Genomic DNA, 21,913 nt, shown 5'->3' on the forward strand with positions numbered 1-21,913 from the left:
TGTCAGTGTTTTTTTTTGTTGTTTTTTTTACCTCAACCAAAGGTTTGACAGTAGGTTATTTAGTTCTTAAACCACCATGGAGAGGAGCAGTTGAATGCAAGAGGATGGTCATTTGCTCAGAATGTGGCTTACTCCTCAAGGATCTCTCCCCTTCCCCCATACGTCCAAAATACTGGATTCAACCCTGACCCCATTTCTGCCCCAAGGTGAGCCGCGATCGGCTCCGAGTTGTCCTGCAACGCTAAGAAAACGAATGGTATCGAAAATGGAAGGATGGTCACACAAATTGTACCTGTAGATCCAGATTATACATAGAATTTGCTATGTATAATAACTATGATGTTAAATCTGTATCAGTACCCAAGCACTAATTTATCCATGAGCACCTAGGAATTTATAAAGATCATATCCCGCATTGTTACACTTGAAAACTTCTATTTGTGTGTCTGTGAATATGTATAGGATAATTGGGAGCTCAAACTGAGAGTGTTTTAATATTTTATTAAAAACAGATTTGTTATGGGTATGAAAATAAATCTGAGTAAAAAAAAGAAAGAAAAAGCCTGATAAACTCAGCCACTTCATCCATCCAATATCCATTCATCATATCCACTCCACCCTTGCTTAAAGACACGCACAAGCGGTTTCCTTGTTGAGCGCTTGAAAAGAATTGAACACACCATCATAATACATTATAACACATTTCACTGCCCAATGCTAAATTGCTCTTGAAATAATCCTCCATGAGGCAGGGGTAAGTATAATCTGTGGGAGGGTAGTAAGGGTAGTATTCAGGAGCGCAGATGCTCTCCTGCAGGTTGGCCCAGCACTGAGGCATGCAGTCACAGTCCTGAAGGGTGCAGTTCTGGTTGTGGTAGTTCTCTGCGGAGTAGCTAATGACGTTGCACTCCATCCTGGTGGGCGAGTCGTAGCAAGAGGAAGAGGAAGAGGAGAAAGAATCCTGTGGCGAGTAACTATTGTGATCGGCTGGGCTGCACAGCTTTAGTGACTCTGGTGAGGAGCAGGGGACCTAAAACAGATCATTTCACTTTTGTGAATCCGGGAGTCCAGCTTTCATACCAATGTGTCTGATAAACTGAAATGTTTAATTTTCTAATCAGGAAAAATAACATCATCGCTTCACATACTGTGCCTCGTTTGGCAAAGGTGGGCTCGGCTTTCTTCGGCTCAAACGTTTAGTGGTTCAAAAATATTACACCTTTTCTGCAACAATAATCGAGGGCTTTAGTTCAAAACCACAAAAACGAACATGATAATTGCAAAGTAACACACGGTTTGGTAGTACAGCCGCTCATTTCCTTTTTTAAACCACCGTTCAGTGAGATGACACATTAGAAAACTGTTTTTATTTCAGCAAAGTGATCAGATGGTCTATTAATGTGGCTAAATAACTCTCAATCTATTTACGTTTTAGGTTGGACCTTTTTGAATGGCTGAAATGTTCTCAAGCATCGGTCACCATGATGGGGCCAATAATGACATCGTCTAACAATTACACACACACACAAATATGTTTCAAATCTGCTCTTTATTTCGTTCATCAAATTAATTGTGCTACCTCAGGTAGTTGCCAGCAGAGAAGTGTGAGTTACTTCTGGGAATACTCATACCTGTCAACTCATACGGTTTAGCCATAGTTCATACGGATTTTGTGTTGAATCTTACTATACGGCCGTATCGCACAAATCATACGGATTCTGACAATTTCCGCCCCCCCCCCCCCTAACAGGTAGTTCCGTTTGCTTTTGCCCAGAATAGTGCTAGGCTACTCGAATGCTTTCATTTCCAAAGTAAAAATGAATGGATGCTGTAACTTCGAGCCGATGGGTCAGCATTTGGAGTTGGTGAAAAACGTAACGCAGGAATACAACTCTGAACACAGTAATGCCACTAAGTAGAATGATGATTAGACATTAACCCGACATTGTATTATGGAGATCTACAATAAATATCATTGAAAATTTCGTGTGGGGGCGGGGGGGGTTAAATTCTTTGGTATGTTATAAGGATTTTTTGCTCTTTATAAGGATTTTTTTGGTAGTTTATACAGGTCGGCGCTCCGAAAGGTTGACAGGTATGAATACCCTACAACCTCCTGTCGCGAGTGTGACGTCGATCGTGTGGAGCCACGGTCTTTTACATTAGCGCGGTGCATTCTGGGACCTGTAGTATTTATGACGCGTACATTTAACTGGCCTTGCGGTGCTTTCTTCTTTTATATCGTCCGTCGATTGTTTAAAAAGACAAATTCTTGAGCCCTTTTGGAACGCTGTGGTAGTCTAAATCGTTTAAAAAATAATTACTAATACTCCCAGACAATTTTACGAGTTTTTTAGGACGAACAACACTTTTTTAAAGGCTGCTAGTGTGCAAACCTACCAGCCCGTGGCCATAGTTGTCTGAGTCCAAGGGAAGGCCGTGGCTCCAGGGCAGCGGCAAGGAAGGAGGGAGAGGCATGGAGATGTTGTTGTAGCAACAATCGCTGTTGTTGGGGATGTTGTTTCCACTGAAGCAGTCAGGAGGCACCATCATGTCCCCAAACGGCTGCTGGCTGCACGGAAAGCCGCTCTCCGTTGCCTGGATGCTGCACCCTTTGTCCGCTACAATGAAGGAGGCGGGGCGCGGCTGCACCGCTGCAGAGCCACAAGTGACGGGGTCCACATTGGTTGTGGTGGGGGGATCCACATAGCTACCTGGATTAAATGGATAAATAAACACTTAAATAAATAAGTGGTGATTACAAAAAAAATGCCCCCCAGTCCGTCGCGAAACAATTGTTCAAATGAATGGCCACACCAACTCAGTCCTCCAACCCCCTTAAAGTCTAACAATTAAGATCATCTAATTGGTGGGTTTGTCTGGCAATCAGTTGGCAGGGTGTATCCCGCCTCTACTGCCTGAAGACAGATGGGACAGGCTTCAGCACGCCCCGCGACCCTCGTGAGGATAAACAGATTAGAAAAATGAATTGAATGAATTGGCGGGTAGAGTGAACATCTTCTCATCAGAATACAAAGAAGAGCTGGCGCGCAAGAGCACTGGTGCTCTTGAAAGGGTTAAAAATTCATCAAAAATAGGTTGGAACGAATCCCTCCAGCCGAGTGCGGTAAATGCAAAATGCTTTAATTTATAGCTTTAGAGACTTTTACATTTCCAATAACCATCTGAGTGCCTGGACCCAGAATTCTTTCCCACCTCTTTTTTGACGGTTTTAAGAGCTTCAATAAAAAATCCAGGAGGGCTTTTAAATGGGTCCGTAATTTAAGAGAGTGATGTCACAACATCAACGCACACAAACGTTTATAAATAGGAGCCCTGCGCACTTCCAATTGTGTTGTCAAATGTTGCAATGATCTGCATGGCGTTTTATGTGAGTACATTTGGTTTTGGGGCTCAGTCCTTGGTCGCCACGGAATTCAAAGATTTTTCAGACGTTTAATGTGAGTCATTCGTAATCTGCATGCAGAGCACTTTGCCATTGCATTCTTGTGTTGGTAATTCGTCATATGCAAAGTTTCGAAACTGCTGTGTAGACTTACTTGGAAAAGGTGACGCAAATAAACCCTGAAGATCCAAGCAGTCTTGAGGTATCTGAATGTCAGAGAGAACAGCAATATTTAAACATGGGGGAATGGCCGATTTTTTATTTTTTTTTACGTGTTTCATGTGCTGCTTGTATTAGGCAACATGTGGCAGTGTGTTTGGGTGTGTTTTGCTGGGAGAACACTCTTTTGTTTACATGTAAAGTTTATTTATGTTCTCCCCATGATTTAGTTTACAGGCAATACAGTTGCATGTCGAGTATGTGCTGAGAGTGGAATTACCGTTTTGACTTTTTTGCGGTTGGCCTCGCGGGCTCGGTGCCTCTGCAGGAGCTCTTTGACTGTGGTCTTCACTCTCACTCCTTGATACACCCGTGGTTTATCTGCAGGGTTGATAGGAGTCGGGGGGGGGGGGGGGGTCATGCCACTCCTGTTTACCAAATAATGGACAATAACAAACACCCACTCGGCTCCCAGCCTCCCTTACCCCAACAACACGACGCTTGCGCCCCCTCCCCAGGATCCTATTCATTCGAGTCCCTAATGTTTTTCTCTCTGGATAAGAATGAAATATTTATTAGTTTCTGGTTTATTTTACTCTCATGAACCCCCCGCCGCCCCTCCCACACACACAAAGAATAACCACGTGATAATATACTGTTCTGTGTCTTGAAGGTATATGGGAAACATGCACGTATTTTAAATATGCAATAATAAAAAAAACGGAATTAAAAAGAAATGCCTTTGTATGTGTTTTCTGTTCTTTATGCTGCAAGCCCCCCCCCCCCGTTTTTTTAAGCGTGCGTAAATACAGTACGAGTAGAAGCGCACATAATCGCTCCATAACTCATTGACTGTTTCCTTCACCCGGGTGAGCCTGTGCGCTCTTCCCCGATCAACGCGCCCCTTCCAGCAATTAGGCTTGAAACTTCCCACCACGGAGCGAGTGAAAGCTTCCTCTCTAAGCTGTGGATCTGCTTGACGCGCTCTTCCAACCACCCCACCCAAACCAGAACACTCTGGTAAGATGTAGAAAATATGCGACTGAACTTGTACATTTCTCACGTGTAATAGATTGCTATGACCGACATTGATCTAAAGTGAAAATGTGGTTGTCGGTCGGGTTGGGTTTGTCGATATTAAGTCCACGTAAAATACAATCAAATGAATGGGAGAGGGGAAAAAAAGTTCCGTATTCCGGTGGGATGAGTGAACTCCTTCGATGTGTCAAAAATCACTGTAAATGTTTAGGTTTGCGTGCAAACGCAACTTTAGAGCGCGAAAACCTTGAGGATTCAGTAGGAATGTTGTGAATTTATTGATTTTGTGTAAGGGCGACGTCTGGGCTGCGCGTAGAGTCAAATTGCTCTCGCCGATCTCTGTTACATATTAAAATCGACCTTCTGCACGGTTGAAATAATCAACATATGTGTCGGGAAAAAATCCTCTGAATGAGAATAAAGATGCAATGGAAAACGTTTGCATCAGTGCGTGGGATTTTCGCCCAAAGGCTCGGAATACTCGGGAATGCCAATTTGATAAGGCAGGAACCCGACAACGAGGGACGCCATCTGATAAATATTCATACATCTAAATGCTAGTCTATGATTTGTCTTAAACGTGGCAAAGAGAGGGCCAAAAAATTGCACGGCAGACACATCCCACTGAAACACGTTAGTCATAACTCCCTGTTCCACAAAGTCAGCTTGCATAAGACAAAGAAAACTGTCCAAATGTTCCTTTTATTTTTATTTTATTTTTTGCTAATGGTTGTTGGATAAAATGAATATCATGTGTGCTGTGAAAACGCAAATTAACACGTAATAGAAAAAAATAGTAATGCATCGCACAGTACGGTTAGTGAGAGGGACAGGTTAATTTGAATGAAAAAGGACTCCCCCGATGAGCTAAGAACAAGGTGGTATCAAATAGTAAATATTTGTCATCTTTTGTTAAGCTGACAACAAATCCAACTTTGGACGAAATTTGCGGCCGCGAAGTGAAAGGGGAAAACACATGTTCTCCGCATGGTTTAATTAGTGCTTTAGTTAACAATTCAAGCATGACTTATGTTCTCTTTTTTGTTGTTGTTGTTGTTATTTATCAGGAGAAAAAGCTACAAGTGGATTGGACTTGATGAAAATCCTTCTCGAAACTCACCAGACATGACGACAGAGATGATGAGAAGTTTCCCTGATCAAGACCCGTGGGGCTCCTCAATGTCCCTTTCTGCCTCAGCACAATGACCAAGAACGAAAATTGTACAAAAGTCTCCAAAAATACCAACCCAAATCTCTTAGAGCAGCCTCAGAGCATACAACAATATTGTAATGCAGCTGGGAACATATTAGTTTGGGATTTTCTCCCTCCATGCCTACTATTTAAAACCCTTAGAACTCAATGATTTGACAATGATTTGATTGCGCGTTACTTTCGATTTGAATATTCAGAGGCAACGGAGTTATATCGATTTTTCGGCAAAATACACTAAATTGGTGCATTCTATATGCACATCTTTAATAGATGATCACTTTATTTTACATTTGGATCGAAAATAAATCATATTTCTACTCATTTATCCTCCTTTTGAAAGATGACAGCAGCACACCCCCTCATTAAGCAGGGGGGCAACCGTGCGTCTTCTGCGCAACTTAAACACCGCAACCTCACTTTAATCCATCATCACATATTGGCAGGGCTCGCCCCTTGCGTCAATACCGCGATCGGACACATTTAATGCTTTTATAATGAAAAAAGCGGAGAAAAGTGGGACTCGGGTGGGCGTGGCAAAGGGCAGTAGCCATCTTTGGATCCGCGGGCCTTCAGCAAGTGCAGAAAGAGCAGAAACGGGTCCAATTATGACGTCAGAAGGGGTTCAGATTCAACTGGACTCTGTATTAAAAAAAAATAGTTTTATTCTCTTTATCCGTTGTTGCACCTAACTAGTAAAACGATTTTTTTTCCAATAGAAATAAAGGACACCATGTTGACTCACAGTCTAAATTCACTTGTTTCATTCTGTATTGGCTCGTTTGCTGTTATGCATTTTTGGGTTTTGCAAACTGGAGTTGTTATAATATCGTCTACTAAAATGTATACATTGTGCCATACTTTTGCTCAGTTATGTTGAGCAAACTGCACGTATAGACAAACGGCCTTTTCCATCAGATCGATATGGCTACAATAATGTGGCAATAGCATTCAAGCCAAGTTTGAGATTTTGATTCCGTTTTTAGGGTCACCATTAAGAGTAGTCGTTAATTATTGTCAATACTGTCATATATTGCAGAGGAAATCAAAAGGTGTTCACACTTTGTGCCTAAAATACTGTTTTGGGAATTCATTTATAAGGGCTATGTTTTATAGTCTGTCTTGTTTTTATATTTTGTACTTTTCCTCATGCATATTTTTATTTTAGTTTAGTTTTTTGCGGTATTTCACTTACCTAATGCACAGTACTTTACGTTTCTTGCTCAAACCTCTCTCTCTCTCTCTCTCTCTCTCTCGCTCTCTCTCTCTCAGGCTATGTAATGTCGCCCCTTGCTGTTCAAAAATGAGAACGTCGTCTTTCCTCGAACCCCTCCTCAGATACAAAAATCACTTTTTCCTGTTTAAATCCGCCCTTTTTTATTTAATAAAACGACATTTGGAATTACATTTTGATGACGTTTCATATTGTATTCCTCCAGCAGGTCCAAATCACAATTTTGGAACAAATATTAAAGGTATAAACATGAGCCTGCTTTTGAATTTGAACAGGCATGTTTTCTACTTGGTTTCAGATTAAATTATAGCACAAATAACGCTGCTGCAAATACTTTTGTTGAGATACTTCTCTTGAATTTAAAGCCATTGAAGAGAAATATATTTTATTAAACATCATGAAAACCATTAAACAAAACCTTTAAATCAACATCGTCTAAATCCTCAACTTTTCTCCATGGGCCTCACCCAAAAAAGAATATTGACTTGTACTGAACTACCGAACATATTGACTAGTTTGGTAGTTTTATGATCACATTCTGTACTTAGATATGTATCACACATAACTTTGCAACATTCAGGTGCTCTTCCTAAAAATTTGAATATCATGAAAAAGTAGATTTATTTCAGTAATTCTATTCAAAAAGTCAAACTTGTGTAACGCATACAATCAAGCCACACAGACGGATACATTTCAAGTGTTAATTCATTTTAATTTAGATGATTATATCTACATTTTGAGTTGCATGTTTATGGATAAAAAGTGCAATAGAAATAAAGCTTGCTTGATTGACTGATTGAGATCCAGGCGGCGCAGTGGTCGACTGGTTTGCGCGTTGGCGTCACAGTGCAGAGGTGCATGTTTCGATCCAGCCTTCCAGTGTGGAGTTTGCATGTTCTTCCAGTGCCTGTGTGGGTTTTCTCCGGGTATTCCGGTTTCCTCCCATGTTCCAAAAACATGCGTGGAACATTGATGGAACACTCTAAATTCGTCCTCGGTGTGATTGTGAGTGCGGATGGATGTTTGTATGTGTACCCCGCGTTTGGCTGGCAACCACTTCAGAGTGTACCCTGCCCGAAGACAGCTGGGATAGGCTCCAGCACACCCTGAAACCCTTGTGAGGACAAGCGGATCAGAAAATGGATGGATGGGTGGATGATTGGATCTGAAAACGAATTAAAAAAAAAACAATGAAAATAAATGTGGGGGAGATTAACAAAGTGTGGACTGCAGCTGGAATCAAGAGCTTCAGGATCCACCATGCACAGACAAATGTGAGACAAGGGTTTCAGTTGTCGCATAGCTTGTGACAAGCCACTCGTGATTAACAAACAGCGTCAGAAGCGTCTTGCCTGGGCTAAAGAAAAAAGGACTGGACTGCTGCTGAGTCGACTTGTGAAGAGGAAGCTGTGAAGGCCACTGTTAGAGCAACATGGGTTCTCATAACACCTGAGCAGCGCCACACACTGATCGACTCCATGCTGCGTCGCATTGCTGCGGTAATTCAGGTAAAAGGAGCCGCAACTACGTATGGAGTGCGGTACATGTACATACTTTTCATGCATCTACTTTTTGGAAGGGCAAAATTTCGAAAACTCCTTTCTTTGTATTGTCTAAAGTCATTTTTTTAAAATTAGTTTTCAGATACAATCATCTAAATTCAAATGAATGAACACTTGAAATGTATCAGTCTGTGTGGAATGAATGTATGCAGTACACGAGTTTGTTTTTGTTTTTTTGAACAGCATTACTGAAATAAATCAACTTTTTCATGATGTTCACATTTTTTGATGAGCATCTGTCTTTGAAAGGTCCCAAAAAGCCGCCAAACATATATTTGCATATTCGGTGACATCAATCATCATCAAAAGAAAACTGCTCAGACAGTAACATGCAGAAATGTATGACAAAAAAAAAAAAGAAGTTACTGATCATCAGTGATCAAAGTCAGGTGAAGTTGCAGCAGCTCGAGAGCAAACAAAGTCACATTTGGGCTCTTGCTCTGAAAAAGGAGATGTCGATGGTGGACAGTTGTGTTCGATATCACTCCAGCCAAAGCTGCAGGGCCGCTTCAATTCAATACGTTTGATAAGTTCAAAGTCGCGACTCAAGCGACAAGAATGCCAAGATAACTTATCTTGTCTCGGGTGGCAATAAATTCTGTCACGCGCCCTCTCAGAAGGAGAAATCATTTATTTACTGGAAGGATAGAATCATATGATACATTCAATGTGTGGGTTATTTTTAGACCCGTTTCAAATTAGGGTCCCCACAATCGGGAAACCTTATGATTTGAAGAGTAGCTTTTTTGGAAATTGTGTTGAATATCCTACACAACAAATAGGTTATCAGATTTATTTGTTGAATTGCAACCTCTACAGATGAAGTGGGCCATGTTTTTAGTGGTCCTTTGACTTTGTGGAGACTTTGATTCTCCACTACGGCCAAGTGCTTGTTGAGTTTTTCAACACCAACTGAATTAAGGTCCATCGACTCCTCCCTGTGATCTTAGTCACAGATCCTTTTTCTCCTGAAAAATACTCAAAGCTCAGACACGTGAGATACAGTCAGTAGGTCCTCCTTAGCTCGTAGGGACACCAGGAGCTCACGGCGTCCTCCTTATCCCAAGAAGTGTGAGCCTCCATATTTAAAGGGAGACTCGTGTGGCCATCTGCTGCCTCCTCTGTGACGATTTTGGACGCCAAGTCGCTGTTCATGTAGGGAGAACAGGGGAAGGAGGAGGACGGAGCTGTGTAGGAGTTGCTGGAGGTTAATAGGTGGTACTGTGCATCCTCAAGGGAGTGCAGCGTGTAGGACTGGCTGGTGGAACCCGGACCCATTGACGACGAGCCTTGGCTTGGTTGGGAGGGGCTCCCCTGAGATTCCGGGCCGGGCATAGATGATGGGACGCTGACAGAAGCCAAGTCGTCTGGACAGAGAGCATCCACCTGGGGAACTGGCTCTGGAACCGACTGCTCCCACGAGTCTCTCTGAGGAGGATAAAACAAGAGTAAGACCGATGTTTCCCAACAAGGTGTACCAGCCACTGGTGGGCCCATGTCGGCATGGGAGTCACTTTTGGTTTAGTTCAGTCATGAGGATAAGCGGTATGGCATATGGATGTATGAATTCTCAAAGTGTGGTACAAGCACCATTAGTGGTATGCAGGCTCCTCCCACTAGTGGTATATGAAAGAATAACTGACTTGGTCAAAATGTGCCTGTGCATTTTTTAAATCTAGTATAGCATATTTTTTTTACTACAGTTTACTTGTAAATGACCGATTAGACTGTTGGGCATGTTTGTGCTGGGGGGTGGCGGGGGATAGTTCCTGTTTCGATTAAATCAGACAATAAAGAAGTCAGACCACCTTTCCTGGGCTGAAAAAAGGGCACCCATTTGACAAAATCTCAGTTTGCTAGCAAACAAAAAAAAAGTATGACAGTATGAAGAGGCCAGCGACAAGGTACTGTCCCATGTTGATCTATTTTCTGAACTTTTTTTGTTTCAGACAGTGAGGCAATAAGGCAGCGGTGGCCAACCAGTCAGGGACTAAGAGCCATTTTTTTTCGGTGTTACTGCAAAGAGTCACCTCATGCTCATGGGCACACATAAACATCACTGCATCCCTTCCACACACACACACACACACACACACACACACACACACACACACACACACGCACACAGACCTCTGCTCAGCTACATGGATTGTAAATGCCACACACCAACATGATGACAGAAATTCACTCCTACAGTACAAAGACCACAGGCCAGTCATTTTCAACAATGAATATTGTGTGCACTGTCCCACACACACACAAACTCCCAGTTCAACCAAGTCCACAAACAAAAATATAATAACCTTTTTCTCTTAGCATGCATGTTGCTTAGCGCATATGTGCAGGGACTTTTGGCATTCCTTCTCTTGAAAAATCCTCTTCAAATGAGGCTTGTATTCCGTTGTTGCCACTCGAAACAGGCACTGTCTGCATGGTAGCTGCAGTGGTTACTTACTACTTAGGTCAGCTTGCTACATATTTGACCGAAGATCGACTTTTGAAGCGACGAACCTCCCGCGATCGACCCGATCGTGCACGTGCAAGCATTTTCACGCGCACGCACGCGGGCGCCCAACCACGCACACCTGCGCATAAGCAGGCAAGCACGCACGGCGAGATGAGCGACAGCCGCAACGTCACACACAGACACACAAAGTCCCCCCACCATTTCCTCCTCCCAATCCTCGCGGTCTACTTGGGACCAGTCCGCTGGCTCTCAGTCGATTGTGATTGACGTATTGGGCACCCCTGCCTTAAAATCTGGGGTAATTCGCTGACGAGCTTAGCGCTTAGTGCCGTTGTTTGCGCATGAGCAGTGATTCAGTTGTCATCTGATTGGTTGCCCTGTATGTCAATCAAGTAACAGGCTTGATGATAGGCTGACATCATAATTTCGGCTGTACATAGTGCCGTTGTTTGAATGTCAGCGCCATCGCGGAGGCGTTTTCGACGCTTGTCATGTGAACGCCCGGGAGCCGCACTGAACCAGCCAAAGAGTCGCATGTGGCTCGCGAGCCGCCGGTTGGCCACCCCTGCAATCAGGGAGCTCAATAGCTCTGGGGCGCATTAGCATCTACAGGTATATGACAAGTAAGTTGGTATATTTGTTAAACAATGTTGGTCACACTCTTATTTAGCCTAATGTAAAAAAGATTCACATCGCTCGACATCATTAAGCCGCATCATAAATCTTTAAAGTTTCTGTGAACATCTTGTTGGGGGAGAAAGTGGCCTTTCTCTTCCTCCGCGTGTTCGTTAATTTCAGGTCCAACAGACAGAGAGGAATAATTCCTTAACAATCTCTACTTATGTCAACTTCAACCACCTGCTGCAAATATAAGGACAATCGACCCCAATGTTTTGAATTTTATGAGCATCTCCTCTTCCTCTCCATAAGTGCTCACGACAGTTTTCTGGGCACAATGTTCAATGTGTGTGTTGTGGCAACGTGCTCTTTGTCCACAAAATGAGAAGGAGCAGAGGTACGTTGAGGTGGTCTTTTCAAATGAAGATTCTCACACTTTTGTGTGTGTGTGTGTGTGTGTGTGATCCTCATTCACATGCAGTGGCTGGAAACGTTTATCACAACATTCTCTCCTCCTGGTCCGGTGTGCCATTTCAAAACAATTGCTCTTGTAGTCACAGATTGAACTTTTTCTGATGTTACAGTGAAACTCCTCTCCAACGAAACTTACATGGGCAAAAATACCCCCTTGTGTGAAAATATTTTTATGCATGAAAGCCATTCCCACTTTTCTGCTCCCCTACAACGAAAAGTCCCCCTGTTGAGTTATACGAAATCTTTTCCTCTGCTCTTGCCTTGCAACGAGACTCACTACAACGAAAACAAGCCTTCCACAAAAATCTAATCCAACCTCAGCATGCCACAGTGACCTCTACTGCTTCATCCGGAAACGGCAACAGCAACCACCACACTGGTTTACACATGCGCAGTAGTACAGGAAGTATTTGTTTCAGATGCAGCACGAACGTTGCATTGCTAAAATGGCGACAAAACGGACCTTTGCATACCAAGGAGTTCGGGAAAGGAAAGCTTTAACACTTGAAGACAAGATAAAGGCAATAAAAATGGAAGATGGAGGATGCAAAATAAAAGACATTATGCAAGAAATTGGTGTAAGTGAAAGTAAATGCGGATCGTAAATTTCGTAATTGCTTTCCCTTTTTTTCTTTCTACGCTGGCTGTATGAAGTGTCAAATAAGTGTATGCTCATGCTTATGCACTATTGGAATAAAAATTGAAAGTACACATATATGTTTTTTGGGTGTGTTCATGTTTACGTCTGAGATAAAATTACTACAGTGAAAAGTCACCTGTTGTGAAATATTTCTTGCTGCAAACATGATTTTGTTACAGAGGAGTTTCACTGTAGTGCAACCGCCCCAAGCCGTGCAAGACATTTTTCAATGCCAAAGGAGCTTAGGACCGTTTGGAAAAGGGGGTGAAAAAAAAACGTTCAAACAACTCCGTGAAATGAAACCCATGGTACCAAATAGCAAAACTCTGACCAGAATTATTTTCCGGGAAGTCGCACGCATAATCGTTTCTCTATGAATTTACTAAAGTACAGTAATAAGGTGGATACAGTCTATGAATAGACTAAGAATGGCAAAGATTCCTACCATATATACATGTGATGACTCTCCACTGAAAGGAGGCAAAAGCGATGATAGGGACGAAGAAGGTAGGAAAGATCCACCAGAGCCTGAGAAGGTGGTGGTGGTGGTGGTGTTGCGGTATTCACTGAAAGTGTCAGGGTAGTAGGTGTCAATGAAAGAGAAGCTTGATGTCTCACAGCCCAGTGGTCTGCCTCCAAAGGTGGATGGGTACACATCTGGTGAGAACTGCTTGGTAGATGGACCAAAGTCCGAATCCGATATGAAAGGACGCCTCATACCGTAGTAGCTGGGTAACATATGAGACCCTGTAGGAAAGAGTGGGACAATTTTTATGAACTTACGAAAACAATTTGCTTCAAGATTCTATGAGACACACTAAGTACTCTACCCTGTAAACATGATCATGCTGCTCTGCAACGACATGACTTGGGCAATATGTTCATCATTGTGGTTTTGAATGGTGAAGAACTTCGTTTCACAAGTCAGGAAATGTTTCTTGCCTTTCCATGCATCCAATGTTTCTGCCACCTGTTCTCATTAGAGTCACAGGTGAGATGGAGCCTCTCTTAGATGAGGGTGGGCAAGAGGTCAGGTACTTCCTGGATGGGTTTCCAGCTTATCGCAGGTGTCACATTTGAGTTTGTTATTTAGCTTTGTGAGAAGGGTAACCACTATCAGAAGGACACACTAATGCAAACTATAATGATACTAAACAACATGAATGTTGTTCTCTTAATATATTAAAGGTTCAGGAATGTTGTGGCCGGTGAGTATAAAGTGAACAGTGTATTTGGTCCTTTATTCATTCATTAAAGTTGCTGGGGTTTTTTTTCCCTGAGTCATTTTCTCACCTGACATCTGAACAAAAGAAGGTGGAGTTGTTGAACCACTCTGTTAAGACAAAAAAAAAGACACGTGAACAACACTTAAATCCTTTTTACGTTTCTTACTTACTTGACAGCAAACATGCTACAGGTATTTTTTTTGTACCAAACAAAGAATTCAATTGGAATTAAAACAATTCAAGAATTTCACCGAAGGTCTACAAATATCTCAAAAGACAATCAAAAGAAATGAAAGGGTATGAGTGACAGTCACGGCAAAGTGCATCTCATTTCTTCTGTTCCAATTTGGAAACATTCTAAGTTTGAGTCCTCAATGTACGGAATGGAGCAAATTGATGAGCAAAAACGAATTTCAAACATTTTAGAATAAGGCTTGGATGCTATTCCATTTGTTACATGTTTTGCTTAGTAGCAGCAGTCGTACTGGTAGTCATAGGAGAAGTTGATAGTCGACCTCCATCATTGTAGCATCATGCTAACACCACACTGCTGTCTGTTGAAGTACTTCTTCTTGTGGGATTCATTTTGTTGTTGTTGTCGAGTGCAAAGTCTGGTCATGGAAAACTGCATTGAGATAACCAAATGAATTCAATGGACAGGTTACCGTATTTTTGAGGAACCCTATTTAGTCAAATCAATTTGAGTTTGTCTCTCTCTCTCTCTCGCTAAAATGTCATATTTGTCAGTTTTAAGACCTAAAAACCGAGTTTAGCCGCATGTGGGGAAAAGACAAGAGATAAGCGCTCTTGTTTGCATATCGCCGACATGAAAGAGTTGATAATATGAAGCCCATGTAGGCTGGGAGGCAAGCAAATTTTGAGGACAAAATTTGAATGTGATTTGCCAATGCTAAGACTTCCTCTTATGGCCCAGGTACGGCTCAGTGCATCTCTGAAAGCCTTGTAGGGAAATCAGCATGTTTAAGTTCATACTGCGTGTGTGTGGCTGTCTGGTTAGGTGCCATCCTTTCTTTGGAAAATACAACAAACCCAGACAGTACTATTTGAAAAAGCACAGATTTTTCAGTGACAATATTCAACATATGAATGTTTATATTGCATCCTTGATTGGGATCATTTGATATTAGGGCGTGTTTGTAAAGACGACATCCATAACCACGCCTATGGCAGTCTTGTCCCCATTTCGAACAGTAGACAACTCACTCTGTGGTCAATGTTTGCTCTGACAGGCAATGAAAGGCCTGGATAGCTTTGGTACTCCTGTGTCTTTGTGAGTCACCTTTTGTAAACATAAAAGTAAACAGTGCAATGAAAAGGCCCTGAACTGAGACCAAATACCCTCACACACGAACACATGCATATGTTGACATGTCCTTTTTTTTTTTGCGTTCATAAAAAGGATCCAATATATTAACAAGACATAACCACACTGTTTTAAAGCTGCTGTTAAATCGCTATGGCCACCATCAGCTGTTGTGGTCTAAATATTGATGACCAGCCAAGGTACCTCATTGTTTTTTTGGCACAAACGGCGGTGTAATATATTCATTCCAGTTATTATCTGCATACTTGTACAAACTCTTTGGTTCACTAATATGATCAGACAATGTTTTATTTTGATCTTATGACATATATATTGATTGGCTTAGCCTTCTTAATCTTCTGATTATATATTTTCTGTTTCACAAATGCTTATTGACGGCTGTGAATGTGCTTTTGCCATGATGATCCAAAGTAAATTACATTCACAGTGGGGAGGCAACTTCAGAGCTGGCATCGTTTTATGATGATAACAATAATATTCTTCCACTGAAAAAAGGTTGTTAAATTTCCATCCATCCGCAATCAATCCGCAATCTACTGATCCTCACGAGGGTCGCGGGCGTATTGGAGCCTATCGAGCCTTCGGGCAGTAGGCGAGGAACATCCTGAACTGGTTGCCAGCCAGTCGCAGGGCACACTTAGACAAACAACCATTTACACTCACAATCACGGTTCTCAATTATTTTCTGTCATGCCCCCCCTAGGAAGAGGAAAACATCTTGCACCCCCTCCCCTGCATAATTATAAATAGTATCATTTGTCTATAAAATTGTAAAAGAACACCGTTGCATAATACTGTATCCTTATTAACGTATAAGAGAATAAAAAAGAAAGAAATACGGACCAACTTACAACAAAGAACAGCTTTAGTAACTGGAACAGAAAATATTTAAAGTGCATCTGAAATTCAAAAATTACATTAAATCCTTAATTTAACTATAAATATTTTTTGACTGACCATGTCAAACCATACAAATACTGAAAAATAAAAATTACATAAAATCAATAACTAATAATGCATTCAAACTAATCACCAACATTATCTCAGAAGAACCATATTAAAAAAACTTTAACCAGCAAAACAAAAATATATAAAAGTATTTGTGCTTTTTTTTTTTGAAATCAAAGATGATGTCTGGATTAATGGCTACAATGAGCACGTTTTGCAATGCACAGCTTTTCTAAGCGAGGTTTGAAGCAGGACACAGCAACTCTCGGCTCCTGCTCAATGTGTAGCCGGGACCTGTATTTTAGTTTACTGAAGTAGCAGTCACAAAGCGGCATGATTGTTGGCAACATTCGGCACGTTTTCGCTGGAAAAAAAACCTCTAGCAGCTTATCAGCGTGATTGGGGTGTAATGTCTTTAAGTGACGCTTTAATTTATTTAGCTTCATGCTGTCCGCAACCAACATTTTTCGACACAGTAAACGCACCGATCTTTCCTCGTCTGCCACCGCAGTCACAGTGAAGCCAAGTGCTACATACCCCTCGTCTTATTTCCTCCCTTAGAATGCTCCCTGCACAAACTCTGCCAATTAGAGCACCACTGCCCCCTAACGTAGTGGAGGTGCAACTGCACGTTATTTTAGGACTAAAAAAATTAAAAAACATGTTCCCCGAGGTCAAACGCGCCCCCCTTGACGGAGCCTCGCGCCCCCCTGGGGGGCGCGCCCCACGATTTGAGAAACACTGCATTAACCTAACATGCATGTTTTGGAATGTGGGAGGCCGGTGTGTTGAATTTACTATTTTTTTTGTTTGTTTGTTTTTGGGGGGTTTTGGCAAGTGGTTGCACGAAAAAAAATCATCAGGACACAGAAACATCTTATAAGTAGACTATCCATCCATCCATCCATCCATCCACCCATCCATTTTCTGAACCACCTTATCATCACAAGGGTTGCGGGGGGTGCTGGAGCCTATCCCAGCTGTCTTAGGGCAGTAGGTGGGGAACACCTTGAACCGGTTTGCAGCCAATCGCAGGGCACACAGAGACGAACAACCATCCGTGCTCACACTCAAACCTGGGAACAATTTTAAGTGTTTAATCAGCCCGCCACGCATGTTTGGGAATGTATGAGGAAACCGGAGTACCCAGAGAAAATCCACGCAGGCCCGGGGAGAACATGCAAACTCCACACAGGGAGGCCGGAGCTGGAATCGAACCCGGTACCTCTGCACTGTGAGGTCGACGTGCTAACCACTCTTCACCTGGCCGCCTTGAGAACAAATATTGCTTAAAAAATGTTCAAGCATATTTAATTCAATAAAAATTCAGTAAGGATCATTTTGAAGCACAAATAATGCTAACCTGTAACCTGATAACCTGATAAGCTGTCCACTGTAGTAACTGCTGTCTCTGAAAGGGTTAAGAGTAGTAAATTCAAAGTGAAATTTGATTTCTTTCATTAAAATAAGAGGTAATTCATATTGACTGTAGTGATGCATGATGTGTTTTTCTGGCTTCTGTAATTTGATTTTTGTTTGCACAAGGCACATTTTTTTTTGCAAATAATGAAACAGACACTGGTCATTTTGTTGTTGTTGTAGTTTTTTGGGGGGTGGGTGGGGCTGGATATCATCTTGGTCTTGTCTTTGTCTCGATAATGCCTTGGTCTCATTTGGTGGGGCCATGACGACAAAACTCGTATTTTCCCATGCTGTGGGCAAAACAAAGGTGCTAGACAATGAGGCATACATTTTTCAGCTGAGCATGGTTTTGTGCAATTAGCGGAAACACGGACAGCGTTGAGAGTCAACGGGTCACATTTTCAGGCTCAGCGCAAGTCTAGCATAGAGCTCAGTCTAAGTGGGGCGGGGTTCTTTTGCTTAGCATTTTCCTACACTTTACACAGGTAGAAATTGGCATCAGGGGGGCATTTATGTAATGTATGCCAATCGAAGCGGATCCCCTCGTTTCCATTAAAATCAGGGTGGTTTAAGTGGAAGAAGAAATAGACTCAGTGACGTCTGTGCATGACACTGGCACGCTCAAAGTGCATTTATACTTGGAAACTGAGAGTTCTCCCCTTGCGGATGATGTATTTGGTCACACATGTGACGTGAGCAATCGGAGACCATCTTGCACCCACGGCCGTGCGTCCATGTGTGACCCCCACCTAATAGTTGTGCTTTGCGGTCAGGGGGTTCCGTTGAAATATTTATCAGATGATTATGTTTGTTGTTCATTCAATTCATTGATTTCTGCAATGATTCCGAGGGATTTACACCCCGGCATGAAAATGAAGATCCTGCCCTACAAAAATTAGTTATATTTTTCTTATGTACATACTTGGAGATTATCTCAATCAATCAAATTTGACAGGATTGTTCACAACACTTTTGTCTGTGGGATGTCAAATGTAGAAAACACTTATTTTCACTTTCCAGGAACAATAGAATGATAACTGTAATTTATCATCCATCCATTTTCTAATCCAAGGGTTGCGGGGCGTGCTGGAGACTATCCCAGCTGTGTTTCAGGTACACCCTGAACTGGTTGCCAGCCAATCGCAGGGCACACAGAGCAGAACAGCCATTCACTCCCACACTCACACCTAGGGACAATTTAGAGTGTTCAATTAACCTGCCACGCATGTTTTTGGGGATGTGGGAGAAAACTAGAGTACCCGGAGAAAACCCACACAGGCATGGGGAGAACATTCAATCTCCACACAGGAAGGCCGGAACTGGAATCGAACCCTGCACTGTGAGGCTGACGCGCTGACCAGTCGACCACCGGGCCGCCCGTAATAAATCACAAGATTGAAAATGTTCAGTTCACAGTCTACTATTTTATCTAGCTTCTGCTTTAAAGCAATCTCAATGACGTTTTGGATGATTTTTCAGAAGTGTGCTTTATCCGTTTATCTTCAGCATAGATTAAACTTTGGTGGTTCGCACGTCCGCCTCACGGTGCAGAGATGCAGGGTTCGATTCCAGATTCTGGCTTTCTGTGTGAAGTTTGCATGTTATCTATCCCCAGTGCCTGCATGGGTTTTCTCTCGGTACTCCCGGTTCCTCTCATATGCCAAAACATGCATGGTAGGTTAATGGAACACTCTAAATTTACTAACAGTCATTTACACCCAATGACTGTGAGTGTAAATGGTTGTTTGCCTATGCATGCCCTGCGATTGGCTGGCAACCACTTCAGGGTGTACCCCCGCCTACTGCCCAAAGATGGCTTGGATAGGCTCCAGCACACCCGTGATCCTCTTGAGGATAAGTGACTTGGATAATGGATGGATGGGTGAATAGATTGGATGGATGGATGGATGGATGGATGGATGGATGGATGGATGGATGAATAGATTCGACTTCCCTCTGAGATACAGCTCAATGTTTCTGTGTCATGTCCATCCAACCATTTCCCACTGCTAATTCTGTTTCGGGTCACAGGTGGGCGGAAGCCCATCACAACCAACATTGGGTGATAGGTGGAGATACAACTTAAACTGACAGCTATTCAAGATTATATCCATTCCTTTAGGCAATTTATAGTCTTCAGTTCAGTCCAACATGCATCTTTTTGAAATGTGGGAGGAAACTGCAATGCCCTTAATAAACTCCCCATGTAAGTGGAGATTTGGACACAGAACATTTGACTGCGAGATAGGCATCCAAACCACAGGCCCAACCGTGCTGCCCTTCCCTGGTTATGTCTCACATATGCGTAAATAAAAGGCATTTTCAATCAGTGATTGTTTGATTCCAGCATAAAAGCAAACACTGTCCTGCAACAAGCTTGTGTCAGGTGGCTTGGATGAAAAAGCAGTCTTGCTTGTGCATGTCGATGCCTAAAGCGAAGCCTGACTGCAAGTGAGAATGCGTGTTGTTGTGTGTTTTTGAGGCAACAATAGAGCGGTTGTCTGTGGCCTGTGCAAGACTGCGGACAATGCAGGCCTGCAGGTGTGTACGGCTCAAACTTTGCATAGGCAGCCTCCTGCACGAGCTTTTCACTGTCTCTCTATGGTACTCGTCCACCCGTTCCCTCCTCCAGCACACAGAAGGTTTTTGGAAAGCATGGCCATCACTATTGCTAGCAGTGAATTAGTGCTCTTTTGTTATCCTCTCAGCACCGTGCTTAGCTATTTGCGGATTGGCTTTGCAAGAGCTTGACGGCTTTTCTAAGCAAAGAAAGCTCGGGGAGGGTGGTTACAAGATAGACAATGGATCAACCGTGGAGGTTTCGTCCACATAACCAGCTTGAACATCAACAGACGGGGAGATTTTTAAAAGGCCACCAGTAGAATGTCAACTGTGGCCTTGAGGTTTGGTCAGGGAGGGGGAAAATAGATGGAGAGACAGGAAGGGACAAAAGCGTAGTGGTTTTTAGAATGTTGTACTTACACTATATCTTGGCCCGTTCGTCTGTCTGGATCGTTTCTCTGCCAACAGGTCTTTGACTGTGTGCTTCACTCGGACGCCCTGGTACACTCTCTTTGAATATTCTATTAGGCAATAAAACCAGTGTGACTAGACATAGCCCAAATGCAGAAGCGGTTCCGATGTGTCGGGCATTGCAGTGTCACGTAGAGTACATGATTATGCTGCAAATATGTTGATTTGAATGTTTCACAGTTTAGCAATATAAAGGAGTAACTCTTTGGGAGTCATGTGTCAATGTCGTGGAAATTGTCTTTGGGATGGCCAGTGCAAATGCAATGCTAACTGGACGTACATTACACCAGTTTTTCATGCCATAACATTTAATTAAAACTTTCATTTGAAAAAGTTACCAGGCGTTTTTTTTTTTTAACTCAACTATCATACATAAAATGGAGGGCAGAACATATTAAGATTCTAATGTCAATTGTAATTCATTAGACATAACACTGTGCACAATATTTTAGAAACGCCCAAATATGTAGTTGAAATGCAAAAAAATATTATGATTATTGGGAAAAATGCATACATGCAGGATATAATTTTTCTATGTATTCTGACTATAAAAACTATAACCAACACAGAATGACAAATGCGAATTATTCAGCCCTAATCATTGAAAACAGTTTCTAAAGTACTTATTTCCTCAAAGAAAAAGCAATATATATATATATACAGTATATATATATATAAAAAGTTGAAGTTGCTTACCAGTGTCCATGATGCTGTTGTTCAGTCTGACACACAGACAAGCCGTTCTATTCTTCTGCTGTATTTGTCTACAGTAACTGAATACCAATGTTGAGCACCATGGTGAGTGGTGTGCCTCCGTGAGAGCTTTAACCACGTCGTCAGGAGGGCAGGTACGCATGGAACATGCCACCTTACTTTATCACTGCAGATGTGGAGTGTGAGCTTTTTAAAACATATTTGTTTAAATGCAAATATTTGTTAAGGACGTTTTTTTGGACTATTTGCATCCACGTTTAAGATTCTGTGTTAGAAACATTGCGTGCATAGTAGTGAGGCCAGCATGTGCGCATGCTTTTTTGGAAATGGACACATACTATGTCACACAGCTTTTAAACGCTCTATTCGGGCAATGTCACATAGGATTGGGCTGAGAGGTACAAGGAAGAAACTTGT

At 42.3% G+C, this 21,913-nt stretch overlaps 2 protein-coding genes and 1 long non-coding RNA gene across 3 annotated transcripts; 1 reads left to right on the forward strand and 2 right to left on the reverse strand.

The window, feature by feature from the left end:
- Positions 1-486: 486 nt before the first annotated feature.
- pou2af3 (POU class 2 homeobox associating factor 3) lies at positions 487-4,003 on the reverse strand. The gene is made up of 4 exons (XM_086126412.1): positions 3,846-4,003; positions 3,561-3,612; positions 2,401-2,714; positions 487-1,030 (listed from the first exon to the last, which is right to left on the reverse strand). Exons 1-4 carry the CDS (start codon positions 3,984-3,986, stop codon positions 683-685), a joined length of 855 nt encoding a protein of 284 aa, XP_085982538.1. The 5' UTR covers positions 3,987-4,003; the 3' UTR covers positions 487-682.
- Positions 4,004-4,417: 414 nt separating this feature from the next.
- On the forward strand, positions 4,418-7,220 carry LOC147197732 (uncharacterized). The gene is made up of 2 exons (XR_015102475.1): positions 4,418-4,585; positions 5,671-7,220. It is a non-coding gene; the product is annotated as an uncharacterized LOC147197732 (long non-coding RNA).
- A 1,646-nt stretch (positions 7,221-8,866) lies between these two features.
- Positions 8,867-21,558, reverse strand: pou2af2a (POU class 2 homeobox associating factor 2a). Its single transcript, XM_086125549.1, has 5 exons — positions 21,479-21,558; positions 20,732-20,832; positions 14,102-14,141; positions 13,254-13,555; positions 8,867-10,037 (listed from the first exon to the last, which is right to left on the reverse strand). The coding sequence occupies exons 1-5, from the start codon at positions 21,486-21,488 to the stop codon at positions 9,615-9,617; spliced, it is 876 nt and encodes a 291-aa protein (XP_085981675.1). The 5' UTR covers positions 21,489-21,558; the 3' UTR covers positions 8,867-9,614.
- Between the last annotated feature and the right edge of the window lie 355 nt (positions 21,559-21,913).

Source organism: Hippocampus guttulatus, chromosome 12, assembly GCF_054856545.1.
Source record: "Hippocampus guttulatus isolate MCC_2025c chromosome 12, RoL_Hgut_1.0, whole genome shotgun sequence".
NCBI classification, from domain to species: Eukaryota; Metazoa; Chordata; class Actinopteri; order Syngnathiformes; family Syngnathidae; genus Hippocampus; species Hippocampus guttulatus.

Excerpts from the sequence above, each read along its gene's own strand:
- pou2af3 (XM_086126412.1), bottom strand. The coding sequence starts at position 3,986 with ATGACCCCCCCCCCCCCCCCGACTCCTATCAACCCTGCAGATAAACCA. Across the intron at positions 3,613-3,845 it reads ACCGCAAAAAAGTCAAAACG|ATACCTCAAGACTGCTTGGA; the intron begins GTAATTCCACTC and ends TCTGACATTCAG. Across the intron at positions 1,031-2,400 it reads ACAACTATGGCCACGGGCTG|GTCCCCTGCTCCTCACCAGA; the intron begins GTAGGTTTGCAC and ends GATCTGTTTTAG.
- pou2af2a (XM_086125549.1), bottom strand. Across the intron at positions 14,142-20,731 it reads CGAACGGGCCAAGATATAGT|AGTGGTTCAACAACTCCACC; the intron begins GTAAGTACAACA and ends TTGTCTTAACAG. Across the intron at positions 10,038-13,253 it reads AGTCATCACATGTATATATG|AGAGACTCGTGGGAGCAGTC; the intron begins GTAGGAATCTTT and ends TATCCTCCTCAG.